A 17,447-nucleotide genomic window follows, 5' to 3' on the forward strand; every position below is an offset into this window, starting at 1 on the left:
GAGCAGGAAGTAAATAATAATACCATCCAAGTGGGCAACTGTTCGATTAAGTCTAAGAAGACAATTTAATACCTAGGAGTAATGTTGGACAATAGGACACTGGCCATTGTTGTCACGTCGGTCTTGCTGTACGCAGCGCCGATATGGACTGGGGTTCAGGAGCTACCAACTCGGGCTACTGAACGATCTCAAAGGACACTGCTCTCGTTCTGGCAGAAACAATCCCCATCGATATTCTGTTCGCAATAGGCGAGGAGAGTTACGAATCCACTCATCAGCCATGGGGGAACGCATCTCGGGAGGCAAAGAAGTCCGCATGGCACTATCCATATGGCAGGATAGATGGCATTAAACGACCAAAGACCTCAACATCCAGGAGTGGATCGAAAGGGATAATGACCAGGTAAGTTACCAACTTATTTAGTTTTTTTAGGCTCCTGAATGTCACTTAAGGGAGACTGCCTAGATGAGACAACTCTTCCACGCGAAGTAATACTTTGTGTGTGTGAGGGTGTTGTTAGCACGTAGCTATAAGTAACTGTACAGCCAGATAATTTTTGTTTATTTTAAAGTCTACTCATGACGTGCTTTAATAGGTACCTTGTATACCAAGGCGGATTAGTTGAAACAGACGGATATTTTCACAGCAAGCAAGAGTCGAAAAATATATTCAAGGTGTAATAAAATTTTTGTAAGGCAATGTTTATATCCTCGCATGCCAGTAGATCGGACCAATCAAATTTCAAAATTAACTAATTTAATTTCTTAAAGTCAGCCTTACGGAAGAAACGAACTATATGAGGTTTTAGTGTAGAATTAAGGTTACATAGGCCAGCAGTTTCAAATTTGTTTTCCTCCATGAAAAATTTTAACTGCTTCATAACCTTTAGGCTCCCCTGAACCAAAGTCCAGAACAAACATAGGTTCCATGACCTACAGTTTCCGCGGCACACCTAAGAGAAGAAATTTATAAAATTTTACCATATATTGAATTATGTAGGCCGTGTAATCACATTGACCATTATTGTTTCTAGTAAATATAATTTTTTAATTGTATGTATGTGGGATTGGATTAGAACTTATAGAAAGGGCCACACTTAAGAAATTACCATTTTGCCAAACACCAATCCAAAAGACAATGATACACAACATTGTCGTTTAGTCAGTCAGAAAGAGTTGAACGGTAAAAGACGCAGAAAAGCTACCGAAGCCCATCAAGTGCGAAAGTCGCAATTATTATTAAAAACATTCATTTTTGTATACTTTACCCAAAGAATTTAAATAAACTATAATTTGTACAACCCTACAAATTATTTGGGGGCTCGTCCGGGATTTCGTTACAAAAAAGATCAGTGCACTAACACAGAATAATAATCGCGGAAAGTAGACGATGCAACGAAATGACAATCAAAAGCAGAAGAAAATCGTGAAAGTGAAAAAGATTTTTATCTCAATAAACAAGAGATCTGGTCATCGACGCATCATTTTTATAAAGTGCAAAGAAGGTGATGACCGGTGCATGGAAACTACACATACACGAACATCAATTTATGTGTGTGTGAGCTAGTGAACCGGCATCTTGGAAATTGCGCAGCGTGGAAGCGGCACATACGAGGAAAAACGAAAGTGGCCGCCGACGACGACGACGAGGAAAGGCGCATATTCCACAACGAAAATTCGACGAAAGGCTGTGTAACCGAAGGAGTTACACAACAGCTAACGGAGAAGGACAAGAAAAGGACGATCACGCAGGAGCACGATCAGGCAGAGATCAAGGAGTCAGGGATCTGTAGAGACGAGAATGCACAAAAAGGAATTTGATGGCAGAGTAATGGTGAAGCGAGGAAGAATACATAGATCTGGGCAATTGATGGCCCTCGGTATCGAAAACTACGACGGCTAAGTTTTATCCACACGAGGAACGGATAAAATTTAGTAAGAAACCACAAAACTACAAAATACGACGAGAAAGCAGAAACGAAGTTCGGTTCCGAGAAGAAAGAAGAAGCTGAAAACGAATTGGACGACGAGAAGAAAAGCAGAACCATCAACGAGTGCAACGCGGGGTACACACACGGGAAAGGAACTCCGAGAATCAATCCAACGGCGTGCAACAAAGAGCTCGGTTACCACACTTATTCCAAAGAAACGACAGACATCGACGAAGTCAGCGAAATCCAATCGGCTTGGGTGAGCGATAGAAAATCCAGAAACTCAATCAATACATTCATTATACCCTTGCAGAGGGTATTATAATTTTGGTCAAAAGTGTGCAACTCAGTGAAGGAGACATCTCCGACCCTATAAAGTATATATATTCATGATCAGGATCACCTCCTGAGTCGATATAAGCATGTCCGTCTGTCCGTCGGTCCGTCTGTCTGTCGGTTTCTACGCAAACTAGTCTCTCAGTTTTAGAGCTATCGAGTTGAAACTTTGCACACATCCTTCTTTTTCTTGCAGGTAGTACATAAGTCGGAACGGCCGGGATCGGTCGACTATATCCTATAGCTGCCATATAACTGATTGATCGGAAATACCATAACTTCGTTGTTTTTAGAGGGTTGGGACTTTCCACGCATGTTATATTTGACCAACATATCTTATGTACAAAATTTCATAAGGATCGGCCAACTATATCCTATAGCTGTCATACAACGATCGGAATTGGCATAACTTTGGTGTTTTTTAAGTTAGAAAGATGGGACTGGGTACAGATTCTATTTTGGACAAAATAATCTGATTTGCCAAATTTCATGAGGATCGGCCGACTATATGCGATCCGCTATATATCTAATAAAATAAGATGCGTGGCGCCACCTAGCGGACTGCGACTGAACTGCAAGGGTATATCAACTTCGGCTCCGCCCGAAGTTAGCTTTCCTTTCTTGTTTTTTTTTTGTATTAAACGCTAATTTTAAGAAAAGAAATTTTGTAAATACATTGTACTTCTGTAAAATTTGTAATCATAAGAATTTTGTGAACGACTTAAACGCATTACGATGGATGCTGAGGAAATTTTAAGTATGACTGTGCCAAATTTTAGAGCAAAACTGTTTGAACTGAACTTGCGAACGACAGGGATAAAGAGAGCATTGCAAGATCGGTTGTTTAAGCATTTTGGACTTAAAGCAATGAATAACGTAGAAGAACGAAGTAACGAAGATGCAGAGAGAAATACCAAGAAGCACCGCAGATGTTTAGTTCAAGGTTTACTTTAAGAGATGTGCAGGACAGTGTTTCTTCGTTTTCAGGGTCGGAACAAGAAGACGTCAATCATTGGGTTTCTGAGTTTGAAAACGTTGCATTTAATGTTGGCTGGGATGAGCTACAAAAATTGATATACGCGAAACAGCTTTTAGCTGGGGCTGCTAAGCTTTACATTAAGAGTCAGACGGGTGTTAGAGGCTGGATTAAACTTAAAGAGTTGCTACAATATGAGTTCGGCTAAAGGTTGTGCGCTGCCGAAATTCATAAGATTCTAATGCAAAGACAGAAGCAGGCAAGAGAAACATGTATCGAATACCTTTACAGCTTAATGGAGATAGGCAAGCTGATTAAACTCGATGAGGAGAGTTTAATATCCTATTTTGTAGATGGAACCCGATGGGAGAATGAACAAGGCAGGATAATATCGGGCAAAAACGATTAAGGAGCTTAAATATGAGATCACAGTATAGGAGAAGATAAGAAATAAGATGACTAATTATAAAGAAAGTAAACAGACTCAAGGAAAAGACTCACATTCTCAGAAAAAGTGCTTTAAGTGCAACAAAGAAGGCCATATTGCCAAGGACTGCAAGGGGGAAGTAGTGTGCTATAACTGCAATAGAAGGGGTAACATATCGAAAAACTGTGAACAGAAAATGCCAAAGATTTCCATTAAGAATGAACCGGCTAATATGCTAAAGGTTAGAAGATCAGAAGGATTAACCTACAAGAAAGTAACAGCGGCAGGAGTAGTATTTATGGCCATGATTGACTCGGGATGTGATTTATGCTTAATAAGAGAAGACATTTTTAAAACTCTCGACGGTTTAAGCTTAAAGAGAGAAGTGAGATATCTCAAGGGTATCGGTAAGGGCGAGTTACGGACGATAGGATCTTTCGAAACCAATTTAGAGGCAGATGGAATTTGCTTTTCTGTAACTTTTCACATTGTCACATTGTAAAGCACAATGATTTTGATTATCCAGCAATCGTGGGAAATGACGTCTTAGAAACAGTGGATCTGATGTTTAGTTCAAACGGCGTAGAATTTAAAGAGAAGGAAAATGAAGGGTTGTGTGCAACGGAAATTATTGAAAAGGAGACAGTAGTAGATGAAGTCAAACTATCGCATCTGAAGAACGATGTGAAAGCCCTGTAAATCAATCGAATCTCCCGTTAGTATGAAAATTATTCTAGAAGACGACATTCCGGTTTGCCAACGCCCACGACGCACTTCGTATGAGAACAGATGCGTGATTGAGGCTCAAATACAAAAATGGCTGGAGGAAGGAATTATTGTGCCAAGTTACTCTGAGTACGCATCGCCAGTGGTGCTTGTTTCAAAAAAGGACGGTTCGAAAAGACTTTGCTGTGACTACCGTAAGCTTAATCAGAAGATCAAGAAAGATAATTTTCCGATGGCATTGATAGACGACGTTCTCGAAAGACTGCAGAGTTCAAAAGTATTTACAACTTTCGACATGATGAACGGATTCTTTCACTTTCCAGTAGAGGCTGACTCTAGGAAATTCACAGCATTCGTGACGCACAATGGACAATACGAATTTACCTTTGTACCGTTTTGTATATTCAACTCGCCACCAGTTTTTTGTCGCTATATATCTGCTGTGCTAAGGGAGCTAAGCTAAAACAATAGTGGTCTACATGGACGACATCATTGTTCCTACGAAGACTGAAGCTGCAGGCGTTGAGGCACTAGATAAGGTTTTAGAAGTTGCATCAATGGCAGGACTACGAATAAAATGGGAAAAGGCACAGATTCTACAAAGTAGTTTGACCTTCCTGGGATATAAGATAGAAAACGGTACAATAGCGCCGACGGACGAAAAAATAAAAGCAGTTGTTAATTTTCCAGCCCCAAAAAATAGCCAATCTTTAAAGAGGTATTTAGGACTGACTTCATACCTGCGACGCTTTATCAATGATTACTCATTGGCAGCCAAGCCACTGAGTCACAGCCACAGACAGACTTGCTAAGGAAGAAAAGCGACAAACCTAGAGAAGGAATTGAGCTGAATGACCAAGGATTATTAGCTTTTAGTTTGCTAAAAAATCTTTTAATCTCAGCACCCGTGCTGAAATTCTTCGATCCGTCAGCAGATACTGAAGGTCATCCAGACGCAAGCAAATATGGTTTCGGCGCCGCGTTGATGCAAAACGACTCAGAAGATCAGCAGTTCCACCCAGAGTATATGAGTCGCAAAACGAATGCTTGCGCAGAGAAATATAGTGCAAACGAGTTAGAAGTTTTAGCCGTAGTGAATGCTCTTAGGAAATGGAGGGTATACTTGCTAGATAAAAAGTTCAAAGTAGTGACAGATTGCAGTGCTTTTTCGATGACAGTAAAAAAAGAGAAAATACCACCCAGGATTGAAAGGTGGATTATGGCCTTACAAGAATTTAGGTTTACCGTAGAACTGAGAGCTGGTACTAAAATGCGACATGTTGATGCTCACAGCCGCCTTTCGTGCTTTTTAATTAAAGGTTCAACAAAATCTAGAATAATTGAAGCACAGGATAATGACAAGTGGATCAAGGCAGTAAAAACTATTTCCTTAATAATGACATACTATACAAGGATACAGTGAAGGAATTGTTAGTGGTACCCGATTCAATGCAGGACGAAATAATCATTATGGCACATAAAGATGAACATTTCGGATATAAAAAAACGGGAGACATGCTAGAAAGGTTTTACTTCATACCAGAGATACAGAAAATGCCGAAAGAATTGTTAAAGGTTGCGTAGAATGCCTAATAGTTGACTCAACAAGAGGGAAAAAGAAGGTTTACTATCCTAGAGTATCCAAGAACCTCTCGGAACATATCACATTGATCATGTTGGACCATTAACGGACACGAAGAAAAAATACAATCATATACTAGCAATAGTGGACGGATTTTCTAAATTTACTTGGCTTTACCCGACGAAGTCGATTTGAACAGACGAAGAAGTAAACAAACTTGAGAAACAGGCAGCAATTTTTAGTAATCCTCGTAGAATTGTTACAAACAGAGGTACAGCGTTTACATCAGGAACGTTTCAGGAGTACTGTAGCCGCGAAGGCATTCAATTGCTTCACATAACCACAGGGATGCCCAGAGGAAACGGTCAAGTAGAGCGAATCGTTATACCAATGCTAAGCAAGTTGTGTCAAGACAGTCCAGGGAATTGGTATCGCCATGTAGATAGAGTTCAGAAAATAATAAATAACTCGCCACCTCGAACTACAAGATTCAGCCCATTTCAAATACTGACAGGATTAACAATGAGAAAGAAAGACGGCGAGCTAAGAAAACTTTTAGCTCCTGTGCGTCCATCTCCAAGTAGATGCCTCCAGGTTTACTCTTCGCATCCGACTTGTAGATCCTCACCGCAACGTGCTCGAACCCGTATTTGATACGGCTACCGGCACCCTCCAGGATCTTCGCAGTCTCCTCATTAAGAGTGAGGACAACCTGCCTTCTCAGTCCCACTGCTTCCTCCACCTTGGCGACCCTCCAGTCCGCCGTAGGGAGTGTGGGATTGCAGATTTTAAGCATGGCCAGAATGGTGTCAGGGTCCGCCGGCTTCTCTGTCAGCCATACGCGGGCCCTCGGTTTGCTGGGGATCTTGTCCCAGTCCACCGCCTCCAATCTGGCTCCTGGGTAGACCTCCCCAAGCGACGCTATCATTCGCTTGTAGAGGCTTACAGACCTCGCATCTTGGCACGCTATCACCTTGATGCTACCCTGGTACCACCCTGCATCTTCGCAGTCCGGTGGGGGTCCTCCGCTCTTGAGCATCTCCTCCATGAAGCGCCCATGCAGCTCATTCACTACCTTACGCCAAAGCTCCTTGGGGATCAGGCCATCTTTGGAGCCATTGTCAATGACCCCAATGATGGTCCTGCCCTTGGTAACTTCGGCGAAGGATCTGCTACTCTGTGTCTGCACCTTCTTCTTCTTAGCTAGGGGCGCTCCACCGTCGGTCGACCTCTGCCTTTTCGCACTCTGTGCACTCTCCTTGGCAGAGTCGCCTACTCCTGTCGGCTTTTTTGGGTCCAATCTGGCTCCCGCTCTTGCTGGCTGAAAGTCAGGCAGGATTTCCCTCGCCCACTTTATAATTTCAGCCTGATCGGGATTGGACTCCGCCGATGGGTCTGCCCTCATTAGGATGAAGGCCGCTCTCCTCCTATCTTTATAGGAGCCCTTCCGCTGCAGGGGGCCAGCAGTCGTCGGACCGGGGCCTTCCTTAGGGTTGCCGCCGGTGCGAAAGGAGCTCGATTCAGGGATCTTACCCCCCACACCGTTCTGTGGTCCCATAGTGGGCCCCGTTTTGGGGGTCGGTGCCTTGGCATCTCCCCCTACACCGGCGCCGCTCGCCTCCGGATGTTGTCCCTCAGTGGGGAGCTTCGCCATCCCAGCATCTCTTTGGCCTCTATCTGCCTTGGAGATTGACGAATCCGAGATCCCATTTCCGGACTTTCTTAGGGAGTTCCGTTCTCCACTGTTTGTTTTTTTTGTTATAGTGTTATTGTTCATTTTTGGACCCACGAGTAGGCGGGAAGGGGTTCGTCCATCATGACATAGCCCGCTTGTCATGATAAGCCTGGCTAAAACTGAGGGGTCGGCCGGTCCCCCAGAGTCCGCATATTAACGTCCGTGCATCCCCCGGACATGCATCCCTCGGCATATGCTGTTCCACCTTGGATTGGGGTGATTTGAGGAAGGGAGTTTTCTTCTCCCCGCCCGACTACAATTAGCCAGCATCCTCGGCAGAGACATGACCTAACCGGGACCTGTTACCAGCCGCCCTCACGTGGAGAGTATAGTCGCACTACCATCGGTGTACACAGTTACGGCACATGAGCTCATGCGTTTCTCCCCCTGTTGTACCCGATTGGCTGACGGCCACGCCAAGCATGAAGCTTGGGCCAAATTTTTTTGGCCCTTATTTTCCCATATAAAAATGCAAAAAAACTAAATCACGGTCGATATGAAGTCATAAAAGAGGGAAATCACGAAGGACCAAAGCAAACAACAACGTCGGCAGAGTATATGAAGAAATGGAGGTCATTCGGGGTCGAATGAAAAATCAGGATGGCCGAATATGGGATTGGGACGTATTAGGACTTATAGAAAGGGCCACACATAAGAAAATACCATTTTGCCAAACACTAATCCAAAAAACAATGATACACAACACTGTCGTTTAGTCAGTCAGAAAGAGTTGAACGCGGTAAAAGACGCAGAAAAGCTATCAAGTGCGAAAGTCGCAATTATTATTAAGAACATTCATTTTTTGTATACGTTACCCAAAGAATTTAAATAAACTATAATTTGTTCAATCCTACATGTATTTCAACTTAAATACAAAAAATTTATCTAGCAGTTACCATATCTTTGGAATACTCATCCAAAGTTGAATTCTCCGATTTTCTTAATTTATTGTTGAGCTTCTATGATTTGTCACCAAAAATCGTTTTTTTTTTATTTTTTTATAAAATTCTCCAGAATCTTGAGAATATTCTCCCAAATTTTCAAGTCGATTGGAATAAAAGTTTCGGAGATACAGTCTGAAAAGGTGGACGCTCGAGGTCAGCTATAGGCAGAGCGCAAACTTTAAACGCGTTTTTCTCAAAACTGTGTTTTTTAAATCGGTTGTCAAGATTTCTCGGAAACGACTCAACCGATCTTGATAAAATTTTGCGCAGGCCTTCGAGATACGATTATCTAGAACTTGAACGAAGGATTTTTTTTTAAAAAAAAAAAACTATTTAAATTTTACTATTCAAAAAACTATTTATTACTATTTAAAAAAAAAAAATGTTCGAAAAATTTCATCAAATTTGAATTTTTTTGCAAAAAGGTGTCCCAAAGATCCAATTTTTGCTTGATTTTGTTTTCCTTCGTTCAGTTTCTAGTTTTAGGTCTGTACTAAAGGAAAATATTTGGTTTTTTCATTTTAGATGATTCTGTTAGGAATTGTGCTGTCAACGCGAAAGCACCTTTTTTGCCAGGAGTCATGGCAAATGACGTCTCAATGGCTAACTGTAAGATATTTTTTTCTCAAAATTTCAGAAATTCATCTTTAAATATGTATATTTAATAATCCTAAAAGTTCCAATAAAATATTTCATTCTTTATATAAAAATTTTTTTTTTTAAAATAGGCCATTTTTTGGCCTCCCAGACCCACCTAAACCCTTTAACAAGATTTTTTCCATTAAATAGGAGTTTTTAATCTTATATTTTTAAAAAGTAATGGGTGTCTAGAACTGTTTCTATGTTCACAAATATCTCTTGCAGTTTCAGCAGGTTCAGTAAAACTTTACCGATTTTGTAGAAAAAAAAAACACATCCGTCCGCTTTAAGATGAAGAGAGGAATTATAGGCCCAGAAACAATCAGCAATCTTAAAATTCAAAACAACGGGAGATAATTCCTTCAACGGATGATTGATGGAAGCCCAAGTTAGCGAGCACTTTCAGAGCAGAGTCAGAACGACGGCAAAGGGTGGCAACGCCGACAGCTTATTTGTGCTCCAGAAAGATTATTCACCAAAACCAGGCGTTATCGGATCTTCAGCTTATCTTAGATTTTATAGTTCCTGTCACTACTGCTGCCAAGGGTATTCTAAAGGACATTTGCCCGTGGCGGTCCGATACCCCCGATAAGAACCAATCTGCTCTCGATTGGGACGGCGTGTTACCTTCAATTCCACCAGCTCGATGTTAAGAATTCCGACATCACTTACAAAACATTGAGAATCTCAAAATTCCTCGATATCCCTATTGTCAGAACGCAGTCGAGTCACACCCACTAAGCCAATAAAAATTCCTTAAATCGAACTCTCATGAGCAGTGTTGGCTACCCAATTTGCTAAATAGGTCCTAACGCAATCTTCCCCCACCGACATTCCCATGTCCGTTTATTTATGAACTGAGGCATCCATCGTTCTCTATTGGATTAGAAGACACCCTTACGGGGTCTTACGTCTCAGCAGTTAGCCAGTCATGGCCTTTGGTGGTTCGGTCCAGAAAATGAGAAAACGGCAAATTTTTGGCTTAAGAACACCTACTCAAACCCCTCTGGCCAGAATAAAGAAGAAAGAATCCAAATGTGAGGAAGCCAAGACAGGTGGCAAAAAGGAGCAGCAGCGGGGGGCAGGCAAGTCGGCATGGCTGCGCGCACGGACAAAGGAGAAAGAGGAGACAGCGTAGAACGTAACGGTTTCGGGCGTACCGGGTGGTCCAGCGCGGCCGTACTCGAAAGACTTAGGAGTGAGCGGGACAGCGGAGAACGACGGCGGCTGTGTAGAAAATGCAGAAATAAGAAATGCATTTGAAACGGCCAAAGGGGGAGCGCGTGGGTATCTGGACGAAGTCCTGTGACCTGCGTAATAATAATATGAATCCCAATGTGAAGAACATGTGATAAGGTCCAAGAGGGGCAAAGAGGTGTAACAAAGAGAACCCGCCTATTGAAATGCGGAATTCGGGAAAGGATTAACGGCGAGAGCAGAGGCATGAAGGTTTAACGTCAGGAAGCGAGATTTACAAGGATTAACAAGTGGGGAAAGGGATCAAGGATCCGCGGCAAAGCAGAAGCCCAAGGGTAAATCGAGTCAGGTTGGTTTATTCCCGGACACGACAGGTATCCTGGTGTCAGAGCAATAGCGACGGATCGGTCTGGTGTGTGCCTTATCGATTCCTGACCGTGACGATCAGGTGTGATCCTGTAAAGCGAAGGGTGAAGAGCTCGGGAACTAAAGCCCCTATAAAACCAACCAGGGGCACCCCGGTCAAGTCAGGAGACTCCTGGCTCGCTGGGACACACGCACAACGATCACCTGGAGTATAGGAGGCGCGACGCCAAACCTCTGGTCAGCCATAGATTCTGCGGAGCGTAGACAGGCAGGTGTTTGGTGGCGAGTGGCGAACACAACCGGGGGTGTGTCCTGAGGGAAAGTCCTGAGGGGAGAAAGGCCCTTTGTTCCCTCATCCGGCTGCCAAGTTCCAAAGAAGCATATCCTGCCCGGCGTATGCCTGGGAGGTGTGCCAATCGATCAGCCAATACCAGCCAGTAGGCTGGTAGGTTAACGAGGATCAACGGTGACACCAACAACAGGAGCAGCAACAGCAACGGAAGCAGCGTCAGCGGCAGGAGAGGAGCAGCATAGGCCCCGCAGCTGAAGCACGTAAATCCAAATTGAGGGGACCGCTAGCCGAACCGGCGCCAGGCACCAAGACTACACGTCCTGCCAGGGGAAAGCTTTGGGGAGGCTTGTATATTGGCACCAACCCGGAGCGGTGACCGGAAAACGACGGGAGGACGAGCGTTCAACGGCGGAGCCGAGTGGCAACATCTAGAGAGTTAGCGAGGATCCGGCGGCGGAATCAACTCCACTGAGATTCACCCTTACGATTCATTGTAAACAAGCCAGAAATAAAAAGGATATTGTTTAGAAAATGCACTCGGTGTTATTTGTGGGCTCGGGCAGTAACATCGGATATATAAATTCGGTGGAACGCCCACAACCTCTGTGAGCTAGCCGCGGCATCTGTTGCGAGCGTAAATAAGCAAAACAGTTCGTCACTCAACCGATCAACTTCACATCACATGTTTGCTCATTTGACGACTCACTAATTTTTTTTCTCACTGACGACTCACCTCTTATTTTTCGAATAGTAAATTAATATTTGTTATGGCTTAAATTCGCAGATATTTGCGCAACTTACGCCACCCGCAAAGGTTGCGTGTTGTGGGAGCAGTTCGATTAGCAGAATTACAAGAGGCTCTCCACCAAATTGTAAGGATGATGCAGAAAGAAGTCTTTCTTCCAGAGATCAGCCGAATTAAGGCAAAAAAATCGTTATCCAGACACAATGCCCTGAGCACTCTCTGCCCTTTTTTAGATGACTGTGGGATTGTACGAATCAAAGTGCGACTAAAGAATGCCCGACAACTGTATCTAGCAGAGAAAACCCAGATCGTTTTACCTAAAACGTATCATTTGACCGATCTGATGATTAGAAAAGCACTCCTGAACACCCTTCACGAAGGCACCGAGCTCACCGAAAGTTGGCGAAGAAGATAATCGAGGCGATCGTCAAAAGTGTTTGCGGAGTCAGCAGCCAAATGAGGTTTTCCTGGGGTGCCACCTTCTCCATAAACTACCCAACCAAAACGCGTCTTCTGCACAAAATGCAGACCATCTCCTAGCCGAATTTGCCCAATTAGTGGAGCTGTCTTCCTTCAGGACGCAGTGATAGGGAATGATGTACTGGAACTTACCTGGGGTGCCACCTCCTCCAGAAACTACCCATCCAAAACGCGTCTTCTGCATAAGAGGCAAACCGTCTCCTAGCTGGATTTGCCCATCTGAGAGCAGATAAAAAAACAGGCTTGCTCCAATCAGTAAATTCACACGCTGCGCTCTGTGGAAGTTCGGATCAGCCAGAACCACATTGGCAGGAACCTTCTAGTTGGAGATATCTATGTTCAGGCCAGGTTGACGCTCTGTGAAGTGACACGCCACAACAGCCTCAATGTACACAAAATACGTGGATAGGCGCGACTTTAGGAAAACATTACCCGATGCTCCATCCATAGTGAATTCAGCGTCTCCAAGGCCAGTCACTTCTACAGAGAATTTGGACCGATGAAGCTGAAGTTAGCCAGCAGTGATGTTATATGATGAACTTGTGAGCCGGAGTCAAGCAGCGCTCGGCATGGATGGAAAGCTCCTGATCGGCCACGGAGGAGAATATTGGCGGTTGCCAAGAGCACCACTTCAGCGCAGCGATCCTGGGTCACAAGCGTGTTAGCTGAAGGAGCCTGAGAAGTCGCAACCGCAGTTTCATTTCCCAGATCCAAACCGTTAGCGAGTTAGCGGCGATTACACTTTGGGCAGCAGGGGGATGAGCATCCGCGGGCTAAATGCTCAAAGTTGAGCAGAGGGCAAGACGCCGGACCATCGTATCGATACTTAACTGACAAGACCACGACCCTTGGGCAAGAAGGCACAGCATGTGCCAGGATGCCGCACAGGGCACACGAAGCAGGGGGAGCATGCACGCCTTTGCTCCAAGAACCGAGCCGAATAAATAGACGAGTTGCAGTTCATATTTTCAATTTATTATTAGGGTTTCAATTTAACCATAAAAACGCAGCCGCTCAAATCGATGCCAAAATACAAGTAAAAACGAAGGTTAGCAATAGAAGTTCAGAACAATTCAGTTGTCTATTATTTCGTTGGCAAGAGGCTAGACGAGCACACAAATTTTATAGATCAGAGTCTTTAAAGATTATTTTAAACAGCTTAGCCTTTGGCTGCTAAGCCCAACGAAGTCGTTTTCCATCATCGTCAATACAAGTCAAATTTGTTTCCAGCGTCGCCTGAGTACCAAGAAAAAAATCTATCAAAAAATATTTTCTTGTTGATGTTCCGCCACTTCACTTTGTGGCCTGAAATAATGATCTGGAATGGAGCAACACATGACTTTTCCTCGTGGTACTGCCTTTGACGCCACATGGCAATCACCTATTAGGCATGGCCAAGGCGATTGCAAATGGTGACTGACCCGTCCTAACCTCATTCAGCATAACGGGATCAGCACGCTCCGTAATGCAGCGAGTGCGCTCCAAGAAACTCTTCAGCTCGCCGTGCCATTCTAAGAGGTCAAACACGTTTGGGGTCTACGTGGGTGTTTAAAACTTGTCTGCGACTCTTACTTTAGGGTCTTATCCCAATGCGTCGAATAATCAATCACAGCAGCTTCAAGCAGAATCCTGCGTCAAAGGCCCACAATGACCGCCCATCCAATACCCAGTCGTGCCCCGGCAATTCTATATGAAATGGCCGCCAAGTCGACAATTTCGCCAATCAGGTCAAAGCTTAAATAAAAATACTTGATTACTTCATCAGGGCACAATACCAAACTGTTTTAGAAAATACTCATTAGAACTATCGGTATTGCATTCGACCCACGACAATATTAGTTGGGCTCCTTGGAACCCATGTCTTGATCGAAAATAGGTTGGTTCTATTTCATTGAGGTTTGAACATACACTTAGCCTTTTCCTACAGAGTTCATCCGTGTGAGACAGTTAAAATTTTTTAGCATCCAGCATCCGATAACAGCTTATCTAAGCAAATTAAACGCATCAAAACATAAACATAGTTTATTTATTGCTTGGTGCTTGTTATGAGAGCAAAAAATAAATTATTGACCAGTCGAAAACAACGAAATTTGCCACGTTTCGCCATTAGTCCATGTCATCTTATTTTATTATAGGAAGGATTAAAAGTAGTACACCACATAGTAAAACACCACTGAACTATTGCATAAAAAGTTCATTAAATTGGGAATTGGGAAAACTAACTTTAAAATGCTTAAATCTTATGAAGATAAGGTTTTTGTCAATGTGAAACTATTCGTAATTCCGTGCCGTACTGAAAATTTTTTAGTAGTTTGACTTTTAAAATTTTACCAAATGGAGAATGGGGAAAAATTCATTGCAGGGAGACTCCATATAGCGAACAATTTTCTTTTTTGTTAGTATAAAATGAAGTGAAAACACACAAATTCGCAATCATTGCATATTGATTTTATTTGCTTAAAATTTTAAAAACTCTTACTCCTTTTATTCGGCTTACGACACATTTTAGCGAATTGTACGAATAGTATATAACTTCACGGCAACAAATTTAAAAGAAAAGAACAAAGCTGCGAATCGAAGTGAAAAATTGAACTAACAAACATCCAAAAAAACTTGCATTTGTATGTTGTCAGTCAAACGGTCAGTATATAAATAAATTGTTTCTTTCTGTTGCAAGGTGTTCTATCGGAACGGCCCGGTTCGTTGGACTATATATTATATCTGCCAAATAAGTGATTGATCAACCAATATTTGGATGAAAAAAACTTGAAAAGCTTATATTTAGATGTCCCATATGTTATGGTATAATCATCGGTAGAAATTCCACTTACCACTAAGGCAGATCTATACCATTGAGCTATGCAACTATTTTGCGTCATGTTCCATTTTCTGTTGTTCCACTTCATCGTAAGATATTGTAGTCATTTTTATCTACATACATTTATTTACATTATTCCTCCGTTAATTTACTTAAAACTGGCGACGATATCTTAACAGGTGGGAATCGAAATCGATTATTTCATAACCATTTAGTAATTTAATAGGGAGAAGTATTTGCCTAGATGTTGAAGTTACATCGAATTCATTTAAGTAAAGTGGGTTGCGTACGCAATCTCTCAAAAAAATGTAATGAACTTGGCCCACGGCCTTTGAAGGAAGGGCCCTTTTATCCAGCATTACAAGATGTATCATTAAAGGCTCGACAACAGAAGGATTCTGTGGATTGGCATGATGATATTGGCCAAGTACCAACAGTCGAGGAAAAATTACTTAAAATGAATATGCCACGATACTACGGGTACAAAGTAGTAAACTTTAGCGATAGCAAGACCCCTTACAACGATATGCCAGTAACTCAGCACTATACACGCACTGTTATGGAAAAGTTGGAATCGTCTAAAACAGGTCCCATCGAAAAGGAAAAGGCTGAACGTATTTTTAACACAGCACGTAAAGAAACTATTGAAGCCCTTGAATTTTCTTACGACTATTGCCGGTAATCTTAATTACACACATTAAATATTATAATACTAAATACTAATCTTGTTTCAGGCATTTAGTTCGGATGACAAGTAAATCGGTTGATTACGTTGCCCGTGAAAAGCATATCACGCAGATCATTGTTGAACAATTGAATAGAGCCCTGTTAAAAGTAATGAGCCCAGAATATCCACACTTAAGTGAAGTCGAAATAGATTACAATCCTCGCCATGAAGCTTTTTGGGCAGTAGGAGGTGTACAATCTACTAAAAACGTTGTTAATTCAAGAAATGGATGCAAATGGCAAATCAAGGAGGCGAATAATTCCAGCGACCGGATAATACAATACTCTGGTAATCCTTATATGTGTCTGCGTCATCACAAGCAGCTAGCATCTTGGAAAACACCCTTTGAAAGTAATGACGTTGGGTTGAGCCAAAATTTACCGCTATTTAAATACGATGTACGTTGTCTAGGTTATAACACAGAGCATCGGCATGTCACAAATATTCCCGGCCATTGGCCTTGCGGAAATGAACAGACTTTTGCATTTTTGTCCGTTCATTCGCGAGCTCACCTTCAACTTCGACCGAAATGTTATGCGAAAAATGACTTGCAGGAAGCCCTTGATGCTTTAGCGATAAAAGCTTCGTACTGTCTGCTTTTGGCCCACGCCAGTTACCACGGCTTTAACACTTACAACGACGTTACCTATCCTTTGAATACCCAAACTATCATTACAAACGGTCAGGAATGGAGCTTTTATGAGTATCAATTGAATACATTACTAATTCATGGTGATAATGCGGTTGGAAATCCAAAAGTCAACTTCTGTCGGGGATCTCCACCTCTACCACTCTTTGCAGAAGTTTCCCCAACGGGAAAGTGCGTAGGCTTCAACGATGAAACGTTAAAGCAGCTATTAAACTTTTATGGAAATGTTCCAAAAATACAGCGCACTCCTAAAGAGCTACAGCCATTTATTTCATCACGCTTATCAGAGTATACAAATTCTGATCAATGTGACTTTATTGATAAAAAATTTAAACATTTAACGTCAAATCGTCAACGCCATCTTGAGATACCAGAAATTTTCCTATGGGAGAAACTCTATAAGATCGATAACAAAACTCGTCCTATGGAAGCAAAAAGGCGATTTTTTGAAAGGAATATTAATCCATGGCGACGACGACTTGATGAATACGATGAAGAATATGTGCCTAAAGCCTTACGACTACGAAATGAGCGTAAAAATAAAGCTTTTAAAGAAAAATTTTACCCTTAACAAAAAAAAATGTATATGCTTTTTTAAAATAAAAAAATAAATAAAAACTAGGAACAAACATTTCCAAAGAAACAATTTTTATTATATTTATAAGGATTTCGTGGAACAGGTCAAGCGTTTTACATGCACATTGGGCCAACCAGCCGATTTTTCGACGAAAATTATGATAGTGTCGATTCACATAAAAATATATCTAAGTTTCAGACCGTTTTGACCACGCCTTCCCTAGCCGCCTATATGAGATAGGTTTCCTCTTATTGATACATGTACGGTTGTTCAAGCATTGAACATGATAAAAATTCCAAA

At 42.3% G+C, this 17,447-nt stretch overlaps 1 protein-coding gene across 2 annotated transcripts; it reads left to right on the forward strand.

Moving 5' to 3' along the window:
• Positions 1-15,343: 15,343 nt before the first annotated feature.
• On the forward strand, positions 15,344-17,199 carry LOC6502715 (39S ribosomal protein S30, mitochondrial). 2 transcript variants are annotated; one of them, XM_044716774.1, is made up of 3 exons: positions 15,344-15,872; positions 15,929-16,272; positions 16,333-17,199. In XM_044716774.1, the coding sequence occupies exons 1-3, from the start codon at positions 15,439-15,441 to the stop codon at positions 17,139-17,141; spliced, it is 1,587 nt and encodes a 528-aa protein (XP_044572709.1). In that variant the 5' UTR covers positions 15,344-15,438; the 3' UTR covers positions 17,142-17,199. The 2 variants fall into 2 exon arrangements, with proteins under 2 accessions (XP_044572709.1, XP_001963636.1); XM_001963600.4 differs by having other exon boundaries at positions 15,345-15,872; positions 15,929-17,199.
• Positions 17,200-17,447: the final 248 nt, after the last annotated feature.

Source organism: Drosophila ananassae, chromosome XL, assembly GCF_017639315.1.
Source record: "Drosophila ananassae strain 14024-0371.13 chromosome XL, ASM1763931v2, whole genome shotgun sequence".
In the NCBI taxonomy this organism is placed as follows: Eukaryota; Metazoa; Arthropoda; class Insecta; order Diptera; family Drosophilidae; genus Drosophila; species Drosophila ananassae.

What these genes read in the sequence shown, in the direction of transcription:
- LOC6502715 (XM_001963600.4), top strand. Translation starts at nt 15,439, where the DNA reads ATGTTGAAGTTACATCGAATTCATTTAAGTAAAGTGGGTTGCGTACGC. An exon ending in TTTTCTTACGACTATTGCCG is followed by an intron (nt 15,873 to 15,928) that starts GTAATCTTAATT and finishes ATCTTGTTTCAG; the next exon opens with GCATTTAGTTCGGATGACAA.